Below are 21371 nucleotides of genomic sequence, written 5' to 3'. Positions count from 1 at the left end.
CGACTACGAATGCAAATGTATATCTCTTTATATATAGCAAGTAACTATTGGACGTGTGTTTGTTTGTTTACTTTACCTTTTAAAAATTTAAGTGGTTAAAAGGATCAGACACATACAATTTAATGATGACCTTTCCCTGGATAATAAAAAGTAACAAGTAAAATAGAAAAAACAACACACACAATTCTAGTTAACGACTTGGTAATTGGGGAAAGTTTACCAAGATTTAAACTGACTCTTCTTGAGGACATCCATTTAATTTAAGTTTACTATCTTTACATTACATTGAAAAAACTAAAATCACCCTATCAGTAACCAAGTCATCGCAAGTTTCAATAACGTCTAAGACATGCCAAGCCATATTGTTGATATGGTAGATAGAGAAACCAATGGATTACTACATAATAAATTAATATGATATCGGACTAGTTCAACAAAAGAAATGAACCAACAACAACGGCAATATGTTGGATTTGTTTCATTCGAAGTGTTAAGTAAATAGCTTGTATTAAATCATATTTGTATATGTCTCTTAAAGTATCTGCAATCACCTCAATTAATTTTGGGAGTAGTAGTAGTATATTAGAATAAGAAATAATGAGGTGAGTGTCTTTTGCATGTAACAAAATAAAACAAATGCAAAGGAACTGTGGATACGTTTGACACAATTTTAATTTATCCTTTGATTTATCAAGCTTGACTCTCAAGTATTGAAAGAAAAGTAGATTAGTCTGAATCGTGTGGAAAACCAGAGTGTCTTTTTAGAGCCCTTTATTAAGATGGGGGAACGTCATTTCTTATTCTTGATGTCAAGAGCTTAGATGTAGGGGAAATAACTCTGATGTGGAACCAAATCGAACAGAAACAAATCAAACAGGAAGTTAATCTAAAAAACAAAAAAACCTGTAGAGATGTTAATAAAGTAGTTAGTTTTTGATTGATTTATAGGATATATATCTGATGTAGTGTTTCTTTTAATGTTGACATCATCCCAGTCATCTGTTAATTCGAGACTGCTACGCTTTTTCACGCAGATTATAATCATGATCACGTGACTTCTGTTTGCCCATCAAATTGCTTTTCGTGAAGGAGAAAAAAAAGTCAAATTTTCGAAAAGTGAAAAATTTCAAAGCTCATCTCATCTCATCTCATCTCATCACATCAAATCTAATCTAAGTTCAAATTTGATAGTTAATAAGATAGATTAAAACAACAATATTCAGTATTAGAGTGTTATATATTATTAGTATCAGTTGTATTATCTTGTTCGTTATTGAATTTTACTGAAATATAACAATAGCCTCATAACAGTAACAGCGGTTGCAGTGATAGAAAATGGTTTTAAAATCAACTTCTGCTAGTGGTGTTTCAGTATATCAGGTATCAGGTACTAATGTATCTAGATCTTTGCCTGACTGGATTGCTAAAAAACGTAAAAGATCTTTGAAGAACGATTTGGAATACCAAAATCGTGTTGAATTAGTTCAGGATTTTGAATTTAGTGAAGCTTCAAATAAAATTAAAGTTACTAAAGATGGTCAATTTGCAATGGCTACTGGTACTTATAAACCACAAATCCATGTTTATGATTTCACAAATTTATCAATGAAATTTGATAGGCATACCGATGCTGAAAATATTGATTTCCTTATATTATCTGATGATTGGACTAAATCAGTTCATTTACAAAATGATAGAAGTATTCAATTTCAAAATAAAGGTGGTTTGCATTATGCAACAAGAATTCCTAAATTTGGTAGAAGTTTAGCTTATAATGACATTAACTGTGATTTGTATGTCGGTGCTAGTGGTAATGAATTATATAGATTAAATTTAGAACAAGGTAGATTTTTGAACCCATTCAAACTAGACATTGATGAAAACAGCGGTGTCAATCATGTTTCTATAAATCAAGTTAATGGTTTACTGGCTGTAGGGTTAGAAGATAGCGTTGTAGAGTTCTGGGATCCAAGAGCTCGTTCAAGAGTTTCAAAATTATATCTAGAAAACCAAATAGATAGTTCAAGTTTCCAAGTTACAGCTACAAGTTTCCGTAATGATGGTTTGAATTTCGCTTGTGGTACTTCTAATGGTTATACTTATTTATACGATTTGCGTACCTCTGAACCTTCTATAGTAAAGGATCACGGTTATGGTTTCGACATTAAAAAATTGACCTGGATAGATGACGTTTCTTCTTCATCAGATAAAATTTTAGTATCTGATAAAAGGATTGCTAAAATATGGGATAGATTGGATGGTAAGCCATATGCATCTATGGAACCAAGTGTAGATATCAACGATATCGAGCATGTTCCAGGCACTGGTATGTTCTTCACCGCAAATGAAGGTATTCCAATGCATACATATTATATTCCAAATTTAGGTCCATCTCCACGATGGTGTTCATTCTTGGATTCTATTACTGAAGAGTTGGAAGAAAAACCTAATGATTCAGTCTACTCCAATTACAGATTTATTACCAGAGATGATGTTAAGAAATTGAATATCCAACATTTAATTGGTTCAAAGGTATTAAGACCTTACATGCATGGTTTCTTCATTAACACTGAATTATACGATAAAGTCTCTCTTATCACAAATCCAAATGCTTATAAAGATGAAAGAGAAAGAGAAATCAGAAAAAGAATTGAAAAGGAAAGAGAGTCCAGAATTAGAACTGCAGGTGCTGTACAAAAACCTAAGATCAAAGTTAACAAAACTCTTGTTGATAGATTATCAGAAAAGCGTGGTGATAAAGTCGCTGAAAAGGTTCTTACAGATGATCGTTTCAAAGAAATGTTTGAAGATGAAGATTTCCAAGTTGATGAAGAAGATTATGATTACAAACAATTGAACCCAGTTAAGTCTGCTAGAGAAACTGAAGAAGGTGCCGCCAAGAGAATTAGAGCCTTGACTGCTGCTGAAGAATCTGATGAAGAAAGAATTGCTATGAGAGAAGGTAGAAGTGGTAAATACAGTGATAGCGAAAGTGAAAGTGAGAGTGAGAGTGAAGACGAGGAAGAGATTGAATTAAGTGAGAAGGACAAGAAGCTAATACAGAAGAACCGTTCCACAATTGAAAGAAGAATGAAGGAGAAGAAACAATCAGATTCTTTCTTAACTGAGATGAGTATAAGTACAAAGGAAACAGCAACTGGTAATGCATCGATTCCATCATTCAGCAAACAAGTTCGTGAAAGAAAGTTAATCGAAAAGGAAAAGAAGAATGATAGTTCAATTTTGCATCGTAATCATCGTGGTGAAGCAGAATTAACATTTGTACCTAAAAAACAACCTAAACCTAGCAAGAAACCAGCAAGAAGAAACAATGATGACGATGATGAATCAGATGATGAGACTTCTAAAAGAGACAATGGTAGATCTAGACCAAGATATGATGGTAGAAGGGCTAGTAAGAATGTATTCCGTGGTATGTAATTAAAAAATATATATATATAAATATAGTTAAAGCATAAGTAAATTTATTTATTTATTTGTGTAGTGTGCATCAATTAATCAAATAGAAGAAGTATAGATCATTTGTTGTTGTTTTTTATTTTAGTTTAAATTTTGTACAAATATATATATATATATGTTGTTGCGGAAATAATGTATTTAGTTTTACCTCATTTAAAACATTGGCTCCTTTTAGCTAAAATCCACAAAATAGAACAACACATAAAATAAAAACAACCAATAAAGTACGAACCCCACACCACCTCCCCACTTCAACATAATTAGAAAGTAGAACTGAAAGCTAAATAGCCAAACTACAAAAATAAGAATTACAATTAAGTACCTTAATTAGCAAGAAATTAAACTAAATAAAGGCATTTCCTCGAAATTCAACTCGTCTCCCTCCTTACCTTAAATGAAAAAGACTTGATTACATAGTTATAATAATATCACTAAATCACAAATACTACATACATCCATGAATATACCCAACCAAAACTATATGTATATCTATAGATATATATCCTTCACTCAAAGAGAACTAATTACCGTCGTTACAAGACAGTTGTTCAGTTTCAAATCCGTTTAAAGGTCTGGTATCAATATGAACCCTTTAAATTTGGTGAAATTTCAAGTATACGTCGTGATTAATGATCAATATATCTGATTGTGATTAGTTTATAGCTAAGCGTTCTGGCTTAGCTTTAGACCATTGGAAGTAATGATATCGTGTTGAATTTGTTGGTTTCTGTTACATATATGCTCATCCACTGTCATTGCGAAGACTATATCTACTATTTGTTCGTTGACTTGGTGGAAACAAAAGAACTATCAATCTATATGTTTTATGAGAATTGGCTTAAGAATTATTTAGGTCATCGAGAATAGTAGAGATATAATATATATATATACATACTAGAAAGGTTCCCTTTTCTTTGATTAATATTTGATAACTTTGACAGTGCATGGAGTATAAGAGTACAATATGGAGTCACCTACAAGTGATCAGATACTCAAGCTATCTGTGTTTGATTCGAATGGTGATAGGAAAGAAGGGTTACCAGGTGGCTCTTTGAGAAGAGATGGTAAAATTGTTCGGCAGTCTTCCTCATCTTGGGTTCAAGATTTTATTGATCCCTTGCCTACTGATAAGGAAGAACGTATTAGAAAAGCAATAGAATTTATGCAAGTTGAATCTTCAGTAAATGTAGAAGGTCGAAATTCTAAGAAACATTCAATTAGACAGATTGCTTTGGTTTTCCAAATACCGAAATCTACACTTTACGATAGATTAAAAAGTAATAGTAATAGTACAAACAAAAATGCTGGTAATACTGATAAACTAGGTGATATAAACTGTAGTTCTGGATCAGTTGACAACGGCAATGTTAATGCTAAAAGGCGGAAAGTTGGCAGTAGATCCATTGTTAGTACTACTGGTGGTTCTGCTGCTAACTCTCTGAGGTCACATGCCCAACAGATGAAACTTAGCGTAGAGAGAGAAGAGTTATTAATAAATCATATCAGGAATATGAATCATGCTTTGGGTAATACAATGAAGACTAGTAAATTAAAGGAATTCATATTTTCTCTAACTGAAGATATTTTTTTGGGGAAAAAATGGGTACAAAATTTCATTAAAAGAAATGAACATTCTATCATATATGGGTCGGTAAATAGTCAACATAATATTCAAATTTCGAATTTAAAAAATTCAATTAACAACTTCGAATTGTTGTGGGACTGTTTCCTACCTTTATACAAAGAAACTATAAATGGACTAAAACAACGTAATGAACCTTTTTACCTCATTGTTAAGTCATGCATTCACGAACAAAGTATGTCAAGTTTATTTACTTGTTTAAAAATATCACCAGTAGATTTCGAAATAGAATTGATTGGCACACCTTTAGTTGTACTCTTTGCAGACTACTATGGTAAGAATATCAACGTTGTTTCGGTAGACAATACAGATAACACTGAAAATACTTTGAAGAAATCAAAAACATCTAAAGATGATAAGTTGAAAAAAGAATTCAAGTTAGATAAATTAAATGAAACTTTCAAGTCTATATATTCAAATTGCGTATCTTTACATGAAGATAACGGAACTGCAAATGTACCAATGGTATTTTTTGAAGGATTTCAACTCAATTACAATTGGGAGCCATTGCAATGTAATGAGCTGGTTACAAGTGGGAAATTTATTTCATTCCCATGGAATCAATCTATCACACGAGATGAAATAGTGGCTTTGTATAATGAGCAGATGAGCACTACGTTAGAAACTCAAACAACTTTTGACAACGCTACTAATTTCAAAGTAACAGGAATTGAACTAAATACCAGCAACACTTTTACTTTTGATAAAATCAGAGACATCTTACTAAGGCTATACGACTCAACTGAGAGAGTGCGGATACCAATTACTTCACAACAACTTTCACAACCTAATGTAGAAATCTCAAATCCCGACGATGCATCGGTCAATGGAGATGAGATAAGGGAAGAAGAAAGCCTGGATAGAAGGAGCCGAAGTGACGCTAGCAGTGATCATGATACAAATATTGACACTACTATTACAATCTCAAATAAGCAAAATATCGATAATCAATTCATTAACACAACAATCACATCAAATATTTTTGAAGACGATACATTAAATCAATTACAAAATGTCATAGGCATAATTGAAGACAATGAATCACAACTATACCAAAATATAAACAATACAGCATCAAAGGAACTACTAATGGAGATATTTAACAAAATCAAAGGCATAATTTCATAGAATTTCATTTCATTATCTTATATATACTTAGATACCATATCCCCCCCCCCCTCTCCCTCATTTAATAAATAATATTTAAAAAGTATCCAAACAGTTTAATATATCATACCTAACATTCAACAAGAACATATTTACTTCCCATTAGCCAATACTTATAATAATAACTGATCACAATTACTGTCACATCTGTTATTAAATATGTTGTCTGTCATTCCTTGATGAGATTACCTCCATAGGAAAGTTACCCGGAACATATGAAATATGTCCATTTCGAAAAAATGGAAAATATCCAAAACTGACAACAAACAAATAATAACAAGAACAATGATAGTAGTAGTACTAGTAATGATAATGATAATAATAGTGAGCAGGTACTGACTAATTGATTAAGTACATCTTTTTATTTGTTCCTGAATCTGGGTGCTTTAAGGTATTTTAGTAAGGTGTTAATATTTTGTAATTTGCTTTAATTAGCTACATAGAAAAAACGAACAAACAAACAAACTACAATCGAACAATGTCACACGAAGGTGAAGAAGATTTATTAGAATATTCTGATAATGAACAAGATATTCAAGTTGATGCTTCCAAAGCAGCTGAACCATCTGAATTAGATGCTACTACTGCTGAAGATGCCTCCAATGGTGATGCCGAAAAGAAGGGTTCTTATGTTGGTATTCATTCAACTGGTTTCAAAGATTTCTTGTTGAAACCTGAATTGGCAAGAGCCATTATCGATTGTGGTTTCGAACATCCTTCTGAAGTTCAACAACATACTATCCCACAATCTATCCATGGTACTGATGTTTTATGTCAAGCCAAATCTGGTTTGGGTAAGACCGCCGTCTTCGTATTATCTACTTTGCAACAATTGGACCCCGTTCCAGGTGAAGTTTCTGTTGTTGTTATTTGTAATGCAAGAGAATTGGCTTATCAGATTCGTAATGAATATTTAAGATTCTCAAAATATATGCCAGATGTCAAGACCGCTGTCTTCTATGGTGGTACTCCAATTAATAAGGATGCCGAATTGTTGAAGAACAAGGAAACTGCTCCACACATTGTTGTCGCTACCCCAGGTCGTTTAAAGGCTTTGGTTAGAGATAAATTAATTGACTTATCTCATGTCAAGAACTTCGTCATTGACGAATGTGATAAAGTATTAGAAGAATTAGATATGAGAAGAGATGTCCAAGATATTTTCAGAGCTACCCCAAGAGACAAGCAAGTGATGATGTTTTCTGCTACATTATCTGAAGAAATCAGACCAATCTGTAGACGTTTCTTACAAAATCCATTGGAAATTTTCGTTGACGATGAAGCTAAGTTGACCTTACATGGTTTACAACAATACTACACTAAACTACAAGAAAATGAAAAGAACCGTAAATTAGCCCAATTATTAGATGACTTAGAATTTAACCAAGTTATCATTTTCGTCAAATCCACCAAGAGAGCAAATGAATTAACCAAGTTGTTGAATGAATCTAATTTCCCAGCTATTACTGTTCACGGTCATATGAAACAAGCTGAACGTATTGCTCGTTACAAGGCTTTCAAAGAATTTGAAAAGCGTATCTGTGTATCTACTGATGTCTTTGGTAGAGGTATTGATATTGAACGTATCAACTTAGCCATCAATTACGATTTAACCACCGAAGCTGATCAATATTTACATCGTGTTGGTAGAGCTGGTAGATTTGGTACCAAAGGTTTGGCCATTTCTTTTGTCTCTTCTCCAGAAGATGAAGAAGTCTTGGGTAAAATCCAAGAACGTTTTGACGTTAAAATTGCCGAATTCCCAGAAGAAGGTATTGATCCATCTACTTACTTGAACAACTGAGTACATTAAAGTGCTTTTATTTATAGTAAAATCAAAATTGAATAATCAGCATCAGGTTGATTATCATTTATAAGGAGTTTCATCAATCCAAATAGCAATTAACCATCAATCTATACTCTTATATAATAGTTTTGTAAAAGTAATACATGTTATAGTATCGACGTAATAAGAATGACTTCACTATCTTTGAAAATGATTTCATTATGCACGATTATTATCTGACGACTTCATATCCGCTCCCCGTCATCAAATGCCTTTTTAACGCAAGATTCAAACTATAGCAACTACATAAATAAAGGAATAAATCAGATTTATAATAGTAAAAAACAATTGTTTTATTTTTTTACGTGTTTATTAGATTATACAATTTGTGTATATGAATAAAATGTTATATTTTTTCTATTCCTTTTAAACAGAAAGATAATATATGATAAAACCAAATATTTGTAAATAAAAATTTGAAATACAATATATAGATTCTTTCCTTAACGGTAAGATTTTTGGAATCTGGAACGAGCACCTTTACCACCGAATTTCTTTGGTTCTGGTTGTCTGGAGTCAGCAATCAACAAGGTTCTGTCGTAAGAGGTGAAAGCTTTCTTCAATTCGTTCTTGGATTGTTCATCAACGTATTTTTGATGGTAAGCAACCAAACCCTTAGCAATAGCTTGTCTGATAGCGTAAACTTGAGAGACGTGACCACCACCGGTGACTCTGACTCTGATGTCAACGTTAGTGAACTTGTCCAAACCAACTAATAACAATGGTTCGTAAACCTTGAATCTCAAGATTTCTGGTTCAACTAAAGTGATTGGACAACCGTTAACCTTAATCAAACCCTTACCGGCTTTGACGTGGGCAACAGCAGTAGCTGATTTCTTCTTACCGAAAGTCTATAGCAAAATCATGAAGTAAAATAATTATTGTTAGTAATCTTTGTCACCATGACATTTAAATAACAGATGGTTTCATGGTTTTTGGACCCAATAAAAAATTCCAAGACCTTGGCGGTCATAATATTCTATTTCTTTTGTATAGTGAATGGTACAGTTACTACAAAATCAAATCTTGTCATGTGTATCTTATCCCACAAAGCTATCTCGATTATTCTTAAAATCATTTAACTATTGCCACGAATTCGAAATTCCATGTACTTCCCATTATCTCAGACGAGAATCTCTATAATCCATCAGGTTTTGCTAATAAATAGCTTTCAAGACTGAGTTGGATTGTTATCATGGGGAGGCTACGGCTTTAAATAGACCAAATTTTGGACATATAATCCCAACTCCAATACACTTTATTTCATTAAATATACACATCACGACAGGTTTAAAACATCAACTTGACTTAGAGCTCTGGTATTTTCTCCTTTACTAGTCTTTAATATATATCAACAATCAATCCAAAAATCATTTATCACCTCTATTACACTAAATTCGATTTTAAACATACTTGAACACTTGGGACAGCAGACATCCTTACTTATTCTACGGTGTTCTTAAAACTAATACAAGAATATATATATCTATATTGTCAATATACCATTAATATATACCATTATGGCCATTATCTACATTAAACCTTATGGTCACTAGGCATTAATTCATCTATCGATAGCTCTCACCTAGTCTGTCCCTCTACCTAGCATTAGCATCAGTATTAGCATCATAATACCACTTACCGGCAACCAGCACTGGTGTTAGAGAGAGACTAAAACTGAATTGAATAAAAGTGGATTGAACAAAAAACTATTGTGAATTCAACAAAAGTTACAGCTGTGGGTAAGAACCTAACACTGTCTGAATTGTTGTGTGTTACTCTCTCTGAGGCTACGATTACTTGCGAAATGTTCAAGAAGCTATTGGTAATGGTAATGGTAATGGTAATGATGGCTAGTGAGAACACTGCTACTTTGGAAGCAAGCTAGGATGGATATAGTATTGAACTGAAAGGTTATGGTTATGGTTATTGGTGATAATAATACTAATCATAATAATCATAATACTAATCATAGTGATGATAATGATAATGAGAGCTATGCTAGAGAATATCTCTGTGTATTAGCGTATGATTTGTATCTATCTAGCTTGAATGCCATATTCTGGCATTGATTCAAGAGTGGATAGCAGAGAATCCTTGTAGAACTTCGTCCTTACAAAATGAAAAATTTTTACAGCTCATCGCAGAACAATTGAAAAATTCAAGTGGCCTCTCTACCGGGAGACACTGAAAAGTTTCAACTGGAAGGAAAAAGTTGAGTCGCTTGGGAGTTTTGAAATTGGCTTTTCGGTTTAGGATATGGACGACACCAGATTTGCTCAGAAATCGTCCGACAAACACGAGCCGCTCTCTGACCGCTTTTATGAAAATGTATAGAGAAAAACATATAAAGCCGGGAACTGACAAAATAAAATACATAAAAAATATTTTATATTTCATTCCTATTCGGATGCACGGGTTGTATGTGATAGGGTGCACGGATGATACTATACGTGACTGCACCGGCACGGATGCACGCGTGACCGCAGTTGGAAGTGACGATTTTGGAGTGCATCCGTACATCCGCAACATCTGTTCACAAAAGAAAACTACAAAACACAACTAGATTGTTTCTCTGTTTCGTCTATGTTCTGCGTTTCAACCGTTCAGACGATAATTGTTGGTTACTCCAAAATGGTTCGGTTTAGGAACAGCAGAGCATGAGAAGCACAAGGTTTAGGGGCAATGGTGGTAAAGTTAATAAGCGAATGAAATTCGTGCTAACTTGCGTTCACTAACTTCTTCTTGGTTGGAACGGTCTCTCTCTCTCTCTCTTCTAGACAGACCCCATCTTTTCCTTCTAGACAGAGATTTTTTTTATGGTGCTCCGTCTAGAAGCTCCTATCTAGTCTGAAATGAAGTCCATTTCACCCACCCACCTTATTGCGAATGGGCTACTCAGACGCAACTTCTTTGTAACCGTTTGAAATTTTTCATGAAAATTTCAGTTATTGTAGAGCCATCAAAAACTGTACTGAATAATACACAGCACAGTAACAGTTGGTGATGCTGGTGGTATTGTAAAGTAACCAACTGGCAGTAGATACAGAGTGTGTCAATACACTCTCAGTGATGCTATTGTAACTCTCAGATCATATTATCTTAATACTGTACTCTTACACCAAAATATCGAATTCAATTATTGCTTGCAATGCTTGTCCAAATTATCTATTCTATCTTGATGAATTTTGCTTCATCTTCTTGCTCTGGTGAACTCTCATTGGTAACGTACTTCCAATCAACTAGTAATATCCAACCTTCATCCTCATCCTCATCCTCACGAAAGTGGTATTCAGAATTAGAGATATACTTGAATTAACATTTATAAAAATAGTGTGGTTAAGTCAAGTACTTGTTACAATATTTAATAGTTAATACCTTCGAAAACAAACCAGGAATCAAGTAACAATGGGTATGTTATATATGGTATAATAGAAGAATAACAGCAATTTAGAAGTAATAATTATGATATGACAAAAAGATGTGGTCGAATCTCTGGAATCAAAGTACCGAATTAGTATCTTTAGTTCATTTTCCAATGATTAATTCAATAATATTCACTATATTAGAAGTTAGATTTTGTTAATTAATATTTACTAGCTTTGATGATAGTTAATTAAAAAAAAGTACCAAGATGAAGCAGATAGAAAGTTTTTAACTTCGAATTCAATACAAGAGGTTTAACAGATCACCAGTTTAACGACATTATTCACTTCATTTGTTGTCAATGCTATATCAGTATTGATATAAGATATCATGTACTGTATTATAGTCCATTACAATGTATTTGATCTTTTTTACTAACGTTTATTTTTTATTTTTCATAATAATATTTTTACAGCTATCTCCAAGAACTTACCAATTTTGAAGAACCACTTCAGAAAGCACTGGCAAGAACGTGTCAGAGTTCACTTCGACCAAGCCGGTAAGAAGGTCTCTAGACGTAACGCCAGAGCTGCTAAAGCCGCTAAGATTGCTCCAAGACCATTGGACTTATTGAGACCAGTTGTCAGAGCTCCAACTGTTAAATACAACAGAAAGGTTAGAGCTGGTAGAGGTTTCACCTTAGCTGAAGTTAAGGCCGCTGGTTTGACTGCTGCTTACGCCAGAACCATTGGTATTGCTGTCGACCACAGACGTCAAAACAGAAACCAAGAAATGTTCGATGCTAACGTTCAAAGATTAAAGGAATACTTAGCTAAGATCATTGTTTTCCCAAGAAATGGTAAGGCTCCAGAAGCTGAACAAGTCTTGTCTGCTGCTGCTACTTTCCCAATTGCTCAACCAGCTTCTGACGTCGAAGTCAGAGCTGTTGAAGACAACGGTGTCTCTGCTTACAGAACTTTGAGATTGGCTAGATCTGAAAAGAGATACAAGGGTATCAGAGAAAAGAGAGCCAGAGAAAAGGCTGAAGCTGAAGCTGAAAAGAAGAAATAAGTTAACTAAAAATAACTTTTATAAATTATTTCTTTTTAATATATTATACGTATATTTTGTATTAGTGGGAAGCCATTACTTTTAATATCATATCTTTTCATCGTTATTTTAAATATAAAATCATCATTTTTTAGTCTTCCATATATATCTGATACTTGTATGTACATCTCCCCTGATCCATATATGAACAACATTTAAACTCTAAAGACAGATCTTTCTTTTACTATTGATGATGCTAGCAGGAATTTTTACCAAGGATTGAGAGTGGGATATTGCCCACCAAGGGAGTGTTTCATTGAAATTATAAGATAGATATCAATCTTAGCGTCTGCATTCTGACATTATAGATATTCGTATATAAAAATTTCAACATAGTGATTAAACAAAAGGTTGAAGCATGTAACAGAATTAAACATATATCACTACACTAGACTTTTATGGCTAAATCAAATTACTATTTAAGCTCTCTAGCATGTCAATTAGAGTCAATAAATAAAATATGTTTTATATTATTAAGACACCCCTTCATTATTCTCTATCTTCATTCATAAGCAATACTAGACTGATCGAAACTCAAAACCATTACCAATTCAAAAGAATAAAACAAAATGATATATTACTTATAACTTTTAAGTATAATGCTTCAAAATTAACCTCTACAAAACTAAAAGCTACGATATTTAATAGCGATAGTGCTGACAGAATTGTATTTAAGGAATTCTGTCATTCTCTGTTTCTCGCATGGTTCACATGATTTGGTTCTAAACTATCAATTATTGACGTATCAATTTTATTATTTTTCTATATAACTTAAGAATAAATTTATTTACTAGATTTCTTCCTTGACCCACTTTCATTTTGCTTACGGTCTTGTAAACTCAATTTTATAGCCTGCTCTATCATCTGATTCTCTAATTCCTTAAGATTCGAAGGAATTTCGTTGTTCTCTGAACGGCCAGGGGATATCAATTGGTTGCTGACATGGATAGCTGTAGCGTTAGCGGCTCTTCTTTGTAAACGTGACCTTTCCTTGTTCAATTTATCTTCCCAATCCGGGCGAATAGTGTCTGACGTCAGATACACTGGCTTTGCAGTATTATTAGATAAATTGGCATCATCATTTGCTTTAGGAGGTTTATAATAAAATTGTTTGACGCCATTTATACCCGTCTTTCGCGAAGCTATTGGGGAATAACTAATTGTGAAGTTTGGAGTAGCGCAGTAAGGACAATTAGCTGGCTCTGATATTAACAAGTGTGGGTCTTTTTCGGAATCATCTTCATTATTATGTTCATTATCATCATGAGGGAAATGCGGTAGTGCTCTTTTAATCTGTACGAAACATTCTGTGCAGATTGGTTGTTGACAACATTTTGAATAATTTAAATTTTTTGGATAATACAGGAAACAAATAGGACATTCAATACCAGATTGATAAAGAGATAACTTTAGATCATCATTTGGTAAACTTATATCGATATTATTTAAAATATCGTTGCTGCTGTTACTAATGTGATTATTCATATCTTCAGAAGAGTCCTTTGATTTTGATAGAATATTTTTGTTTGAGAGCTTTTTCTCTAGGAAATATGTATTTTCCATTTCCTGCCAAGCGATTCTTTTCTTATGAAGTCTTGCTTTAAAAATCTTTGAATGTAGTTTTTTCTGTTCTCTTTTACTTAGGCTGCTTGAATCAATTAGATAATCGAAATCTTTTGATTTCAAATCACCAGTTGGGATATCTTCGAATTCTTCTAACGACTCGTTAAACGAAGCATGTAAAGGCAAGCCATCTATAATTTTAATCAATTCCTCATCCGTCCAGTTATCATTAAAATCTTGTAAAGGAGTATAAAAAGGAGCTAGTTTTCTCTCTATAATTAATTTCTTGACGATTTTTGGATTATAATTCAATTTTTCCAGCGAGTAACAACCAAAGGGTGCTAAAAACCCACCATCCACACTTTCGTAGTATTTTACAAGCAACTCAGCTGCATGGTCTTCTTTAAACTGTTCTCTGTCCAGTTGGTCCTTTTTCCTTGAACTTATAGTCGTTGATTTTAATAGCCCATTGCTTAATGACGCATTCTTCTTTTTCGATCTAGCATTATTCAGTTTAGTCTGGGAAGATGACCTTCCGTTACCAGAGCCTGGAGAATCTGTAATATCTGAATTTCCACTTACGGAGTTACTAAAAGAACTACTTTTCAAACGAGAAGAAGGATTCTGAGGTTCCTCTAACTTTGTAGGAACATTACCCATGATTGAAATGAAATCCCAATATGACTAAAATTAAATTAAAATAAAACGAAGAAAAAAAAACAGAAGTTAACTGAAACCAATAAAAATCTTTTACCGACCAACTTTTAATTATCTTTCTAACCTAGAACTTCGAACCCTGTATAGAATGCGCTAATTCATACAAATCTAACACTGGATTGATTATTCCTTAGAGGTACAAACTCAAACGGTAATATTAAACCAAAAAAACAACAACAACCTTGTTTACAATTTATAATTAAATCTTTATAAAAATCTATTTCAACATCAACATCAATAAATTCTAAAAACGAGTAAAATAATAGATTAAAACTAATTAAAACTTCAGTTACCTTTTTATAAATGTGTCTGTCTCTTGGGGATACTTTCCTTTCCTTTCCTTTAAAAGTGCCCCTTTTAATTTTTATCTTTAATTTCGATTTTTCCCTTTGGACATCACCAGCAACGTTACGTTACGTAATGTAATGTAACGGTTATTGGTGATGACAGTAAAGGTCAAGGTAATGGTCAAGGTAATGGCCAAGGTAATGGTAAAGATAAGGATACTTTTAAAGTGTTGTGAATTAGATTCAATATGCTATAGAGATTATTTACTTTGATTATAGATGGTTGAAATATTTTATATTATTTGCATTGATTGGTTGAGTAGGGTCGTTCTTCCTCTTCTGTCGTATTCCCTTTTTGCTGGCGAACCAGCTAGCAATGACAGTCATGTTCAATCCATTGGTGTTATTGATTTGGAAGTATTTGTTTCTTGGGATGGTTCTTCTTTCTCATTGCTTTGTTTGACGGTTTCTTTGTAGCGTGCTTGACCGTACTCGTTTATTTCAGATGTATGGGACAAGTTAATATCAATTGAGATCAGTTCTTGGAATCGAGCATTCAAACCATAGGAATACCGGTATTAGTAAACTTAATAACAACAATAATAAAATAATAGAAATAATATTAAGAAGAAGAAGAAGAAGAAGAAGAAGAGAAAGAAGAAGAAGAAGAAGAAAAAAAAACTTAGATATAATAGACATATAATAACGTGACATTCATGATGTTCGAATAAACATATAAAGATGATGATTAAAAAAAATAAAGATTAAAAGGTAAATTGTAATATTAACAGATTTCGAACATTTGGATTAATATGGAGTATGTGCGTGTTTGTGGGGATGGGAATGATTTTTTTGAGACATTAATGGATGAGTGGGGGGATTGTATTTTAGCATTAACTTTCATAAATATTTGGTAGTAATTTTCCTTTTACAGCTTCTAGTTGATCATGACTTAGATGACCCAATTCTTCATTTAAATTGAAATCTAGCAAATTCAAATTCTTAATTATTAAATTAACATCAACATTCTGTTGTTCCAAGTTTAATTGATTATTACTGTTGTCGAAATTTTGATTTTGACTAATTACTCTTAATTCATCAAAATAACTATGACATAAACATTGTAATGAATTAAATCTTTCCATTGGATCATATTTTAGAACGTCAGATAATAGATTTACAGTTAGTTCATCTTCCTTTTTGAAAACGTTAAACAATGGGATTGGTTTAATCTGTGGGAACTTGTGTTCCATATAATTAGAATTCATCGAACAAATTTCTTGTTTTGTAGGAGTACCTAAAATTTTAATAATTTCTACTAATTGATCGATACCACTTTCACCGGGAAACATTGGTTGACCTAATAATAACTCTGCCATTACACAACCAGTTGACCAGATGTCAATTTGGTTTGTATAATTAGTTGCACCAAAGATTAATTCAGGAGCTCTATAATATCTTGAGCAGATATATGAAACGTTTGGTTCGCTTGGATTTAACTGTTTTGCACTACCGAAATCACATAGTTTCAGTTCCAACAGATCTGGATTGACTAGTAAATTCTGTGGTTTGATATCTCTATGACAAACGTTGGCACTATCATGCAAATAGTTCAATGCTTTGAAGAGCTGATACATGTAGCATTTGATTTCGAATCTTGGCATTGGTGATCTTCGATGCACGAAATGTCTCAATCTTTGGTATAACGATTGAGGCATATAATCTATGATTAAATTTAAGTAAATTTCATTATGAGAATCTTTTTCATAAAAATAGTATTTTAAATCTATGATATTTTTATGTTTCAATAATTTCATTATTTCCAATTCTCTATTTTTGAATCTTTTATCTTGCAAAACTTTTTTAATAGCGACCAATTCATTTGTTTCTATTATAGTTGTTGTGAAGACGACACCGAATGACCCATGTCCTATTACCTCTGTAGTTGGGTAGGAGATGGCGATCAGGTCTTCCTTTGAGTCAACAGGATGGCCAGTATAGACCTGTTTATTTACAATAGCCACGTTATCTTGGGATGCATTCATAGTACAAGTAGTTATAATGATAAGTAATAAATAGTGATAAAAAGTTGAAAGGGTTAGGATAGGGATCAGAATATATGGGAACCCAGAATAATGATAAAAAATGAGTTATCAGTTTCTCGTGAGTCGGATGGGATAGTAAAGTATGATGGGTGATTAATCAATTGTTTTAAAAAAAATCCAACTTCGATATACACACACACACAGATCCACAAAATGACAGTTGTGTGTTTGTATTTTCTTCTTTCCAAATAGTAGAGAGTGAAATCACAACTGAGAACGGGGAAAGGCTCAAACAAAGAGTTTAACTAAACTTTGATAACTAAAAACTCTAAAACTCTAAAAAATAACACAACACAACACAGCACAGCACAACACAGAGAGGTATAAGTTAAAATGTATGTTATTTTCTGTTAAAGGATGGCAGATAGTAGGCTCCAGTTTAAACAATTTTCAAAAATACAGATTTTAAAATAGTAAAACAAAATGGCAACTGGAAGGCCAAATGAAATGAAGTGAAGTGAAGTGAAATGTGAACTCAACTTAAGTTAACTTAGCAAACGAAACAAAGGTTATACACGGGAACACACTTGGATGAAACTTATAACTTTGAGATAGATTCGCCTTGCTTGAGTTGGGTAATAACTTTAAAACAATTTTTCAACTTTGGAAGGAGGGGGAGGGGGGGATGTTACTGTTAGATATATAGTAGTTGTAGGGGGGTGGTGGGGGGAATAATAATACGAGGAAATGAGAACGTTATATTCAATAGGAATACAAACCACACACCAAATACGAATTATAAAATATAAAATATAAAATATACAAGTCTGACCTTTAGATCAAACCAAAAACAAAAAAACAAATATCAAATATCAACTTGAACTAAACTAAACTAAATAAATTCAAAGCCTTATGTGAAGGTGAAGGTGTAGTGGGCAGTGGGTTTATTTATTGGTTGGTTTATTCGTCAAACGAATTTTTCTGAATTTTTTTTTTTTCTGAAATTTGCCGTTTTCTCGTTAAACTGTGAAGGGGAAGGGGAGAGGGAGGGACCTTCTTTCTTTTAGCACATAATGAACTAATGGATGGATGAATTAAGAGCTGGTGAGTTATTGAGTTTAGCGGGTTATAAATAGTTGGATTGGGTTCGGATGATTGGATTAGTGAAAGTATCATCTTGTGTACATTATATACTTGACTTAATTTCATTTAGTCTAATCTAATCTAATCTAATCTAAATTATAAAGTTATATACATTAGTGACATAAAATAGTAAAAAGTGACATGAATTGCCTGTCATAAATCATAACTTGTAGTTCTTCTTCACAAAATCTTCGCCCGTCTTGATATCCTTAGCTAAATTGACACATGCTGCTTTGATATCCTTCAATTCAGATTCACTCAACGCATTCCTATTTTGTAATATCGAAATATCTAACGACTTGATGTTACCTGTGTGTGGGTTTATCACTACTGGAACACTGAAATATTCTAAATTCAAATCGTGAATACCAGAATAATCATTCAATAACGCTTGCAACAATTTACCATTTGGTAAGTTTGGTAAGTATACAAAACTTGGCAAATTAACAGGAGTGCAATCGTTTAAATTGACGCCTTTACAGTTGATCTTCTTCAAGATCTCGTTGGCAAAGAAATACCCAGCATATGCCATGGATAAAGTGGCTGAACCTTTACCGTTCTTAGCCTTCACTATTTCATCACCACCAAACTTGATTTTCTTGTAAAGAGCATCGATCTCGTCTTGTTGATGGATTAAATTCTTGTTCGTTAATATTGGCACCATTGTTGGCGCAGAATGGCCACCAATGACGTTGATATTGTTCAAATTCAATGTCTTGTCAAACTGTTTAGAAGTGATCGAACCACTTCTCAATTTCTTATCGTTCAATAAATCGTTCAAGAAAGTTTGCGATCTTATGATGTCCAGCATTGTAATACCGAATACCTGTGAAGGGTTCAATCTACCGTTAATCTTCAAAGTCTCGATAACTACAGGGATCAAAGAGTTGACTGGGTTAGAGATGATCAACAGCTTACAATGGACTGGAGCAAATTTAGCATACTTTACAGTCAAATTTTGAATAATCTTTGCATTGATCTTAAACAAATCGTCTCTTGTCATACCTGGTTTTCTTGGAATACCAGCAGTGACGATGACCAATTCAGAACCTTCCAACAAGTTTTTAAAATCTTCATCCTTGTTATAACCTTCGGAATCGGAGTTAGTGTTGATATGAGACAAATCTTTAGCTACACCAGCGGTGATATCACTGATATCATACAGAGCTAGATCGGAAACATATGGATTCAACTTTAACAGAAGGGACAATGGTTGGCCAATACCACCCGAGGCACCTAAAACACAGACTTTTACCATTTTGGACTATACTTGAATTGCACAATTTCAACAACTGAAGGTGCAATACAGATATACCAGTTCAGGAAGCAAATAAAATAGAACAAGAACTAGATCCTAAGTTGGGAAACCAGGTGTCCCATGAACTGGAGAGTAAGACAATGAACTGACCATAACCTTATCATTTATATAGTTTCGAGATGTTTCGAATCAGTTCTTGTTCTTGTTCTTGTTCGAATCGAAATGAATTGAATCGAATTGAATTGAATAAGGGATAGGGAAGGAAAGAGAGAAATGGGATGGGATGGGATGGGATGGAATGGGCTCGGAAGTTGAGTTCAGTTAAGTTAAGTTCGGTTCAGTTGAGAGTTGATCCAATTAGAGGGATAGCATTCGGATATGAGCCAGAAAACAATAGGTGCTGTGCTGGTGAAATGGTGAAATGGTGAAATGGTGAATAGTCACCACTCTTCCACATTTGGGAGAGACTCCAAAGAGGAGGCGACCACCACGGAGAGGAGCAGCCAACAACGGACAGACGGAACCAGAACGAGTACGAGTGCGAGAACGAGACACTCACAAGAAGATGACTCCGGTCGGGTGGGGTGTCTAGTTTCTGTGGTGTGGCGTGGTGTAGAGGTGTAGACTGTATCCTGGGGGAAAGCGAAAAGGGAAAATGGGATGTGTATGTGTTACCCTGCTATCTCGGCTTCTAGTCGGGATATTCCGTATCCAGTGATACCACTCACAGTGACCACTTTCATCTCCAGTTGTGTTGCAGTTGCTGTTGCTGGTGCTGTTGGGGCTGGTCCGTCTCCACAGCTGGTGCCAATCTCGGTACACAATGTGTGCTCCAACTCACGCTCAACGACCCCAGGATCGTCCTCGCACAAATCGACCTTGTTGCCTACGACAAGCACCCTGCAACCGTTTTCATCACCTGCACTGTCGTCATTAGTGATCGCATCCACCAGCTTCTTCAGCTCATCGATGCTCTCCCGAAGTCTTACCCGGCCCACCGCAGATACGTCTACACACCAAACTAACATCTGGCGACCTCCTCCTCCACCACCAATGAAGTAGTTATCCCAATATGGTCTCAACGTATCCTGACCACCAACATCCCATATATTGATCAGTTTACCATTTATTTTAACACTGTTGATCTCAAATCCAATCGTCGGGGCACAACATATATCTACCTCTTGGTTTGGGTTACCACCACCTCTCATCAGCTGGGAAACTATGGTAGACTTCCCTGCATTATCTAATCCAAGCACTAACACTCTTATCTCTTGATCTCGAATCTGTTGTTTCCTGATTATACTAAGCAACCCCATCGTAACGTGTAGAACTATATCTATATCTATATCTTTTGCTTCTACCTATATCTATCCACACACTCTCCGATAGATGGCTCTTACTCAAGAAATAAATCACAACAATATATATAAATATAAATATAAATATAAAAATATACTCTTTTGTCACTATCCTCTTATTGTTACATACAAAAAAAAAATATACAATTTTATTAAATAAACATCCTTTTACATTAACATAGATCCACCCATCACTCAAGTTGTCCTGTATTTCTTGAGCCTTCCTTTGGTTCCATGCCTTTTATTTTATTTTATTTCATTTTTTTTTTCAATTGTTACCTTTTCATTACATTGAAATTCTACCCGTCCGCTTTGCTTATATTACCTTACCTTACCTTACCTTTTGCTTCAAGCTCAACTTAATCGACTTATATATAATATTAATA

General features: G+C 33.8%; 9 protein-coding genes across 9 annotated transcripts; 4 read left to right on the top strand and 5 right to left on the bottom strand.

Annotated features, from left to right (window-relative positions):
- Window positions 1–1335: 1335 nt before the first annotated feature.
- ENP2 (ribosome biosynthesis protein ENP2) lies at window positions 1336–3441 on the top strand (the record flags this gene model as incomplete). Its single annotated transcript, XM_001644785.1, has 1 exon — window positions 1336–3441. One exon carries the CDS (start codon window positions 1336–1338, stop codon window positions 3439–3441), a length of 2106 nt encoding a protein of 701 aa, XP_001644835.1.
- Window positions 3442–4444: 1003 nt separating this feature from the next.
- Window positions 4445–6250, top strand: Kpol_1041p34 (uncharacterized protein; the record flags this gene model as incomplete). The annotated part of the gene is made up of 1 exon (XM_001644784.1): window positions 4445–6250. One exon carries the CDS (start codon window positions 4445–4447, stop codon window positions 6248–6250), a length of 1806 nt encoding a protein of 601 aa, XP_001644834.1.
- A 517-nt stretch (window positions 6251–6767) lies between these two features.
- On the top strand, window positions 6768–8093 carry Kpol_1041p33 (DEAD/DEAH box helicase; the record flags this gene model as incomplete). The annotated part of the gene is made up of 1 exon (XM_001644783.1): window positions 6768–8093. The coding sequence occupies one exon, from the start codon at window positions 6768–6770 to the stop codon at window positions 8091–8093; it is 1326 nt and encodes a 441-aa protein (XP_001644833.1).
- Window positions 8094–8578: 485 nt separating this feature from the next.
- On the bottom strand, window positions 8579–9572 carry RPS16A (40S ribosomal protein uS9; the record flags this gene model as incomplete). Its single annotated transcript, XM_001644782.1, has 2 exons — window positions 8579–8986; window positions 9549–9572. The coding sequence occupies 2 exons, from the start codon at window positions 9570–9572 to the stop codon at window positions 8579–8581; spliced, it is 432 nt and encodes a 143-aa protein (XP_001644832.1).
- Window positions 9573–11543: 1971 nt separating this feature from the next.
- On the top strand, window positions 11544–12572 carry RPL13B (60S ribosomal protein eL13; the record flags this gene model as incomplete). The annotated part of the gene is made up of 2 exons (XM_001644781.1): window positions 11544–11547; window positions 11977–12572. 2 exons carry the CDS (start codon window positions 11544–11546, stop codon window positions 12570–12572), a joined length of 600 nt encoding a protein of 199 aa, XP_001644831.1.
- Window positions 12573–13394: 822 nt separating this feature from the next.
- SIP5 (Sip5p) lies at window positions 13395–14834 on the bottom strand (the record flags this gene model as incomplete). The annotated part of the gene is made up of 1 exon (XM_001644780.1): window positions 13395–14834. One exon carries the CDS (start codon window positions 14832–14834, stop codon window positions 13395–13397), a length of 1440 nt encoding a protein of 479 aa, XP_001644830.1.
- Window positions 14835–16071: 1237 nt separating this feature from the next.
- On the bottom strand, window positions 16072–17223 carry RIM11 (serine/threonine protein kinase RIM11; the record flags this gene model as incomplete). The annotated part of the gene is made up of 1 exon (XM_001644779.1): window positions 16072–17223. The coding sequence occupies one exon, from the start codon at window positions 17221–17223 to the stop codon at window positions 16072–16074; it is 1152 nt and encodes a 383-aa protein (XP_001644829.1).
- Window positions 17224–18526: 1303 nt separating this feature from the next.
- Window positions 18527–19624, bottom strand: MDH3 (malate dehydrogenase MDH3; the record flags this gene model as incomplete). Its single annotated transcript, XM_001644778.1, has 1 exon — window positions 18527–19624. One exon carries the CDS (start codon window positions 19622–19624, stop codon window positions 18527–18529), a length of 1098 nt encoding a protein of 365 aa, XP_001644828.1.
- A 671-nt stretch (window positions 19625–20295) lies between these two features.
- CIN4 (Arf family GTPase CIN4) lies at window positions 20296–20943 on the bottom strand (the record flags this gene model as incomplete). The annotated part of the gene is made up of 1 exon (XM_001644777.1): window positions 20296–20943. One exon carries the CDS (start codon window positions 20941–20943, stop codon window positions 20296–20298), a length of 648 nt encoding a protein of 215 aa, XP_001644827.1.
- Between the last annotated feature and the right edge of the window lie 428 nt (window positions 20944–21371).

Source organism: Vanderwaltozyma polyspora, genomic scaffold, assembly GCF_000150035.1.
Source record: "Vanderwaltozyma polyspora DSM 70294 KpolScaffold1041 genomic scaffold, whole genome shotgun sequence".
Classification (NCBI taxonomy): domain Eukaryota; kingdom Fungi; phylum Ascomycota; class Saccharomycetes; order Saccharomycetales; family Saccharomycetaceae; genus Vanderwaltozyma; species Vanderwaltozyma polyspora.
This window is presented reverse-complemented; position numbering and strand designations above follow the sequence as displayed.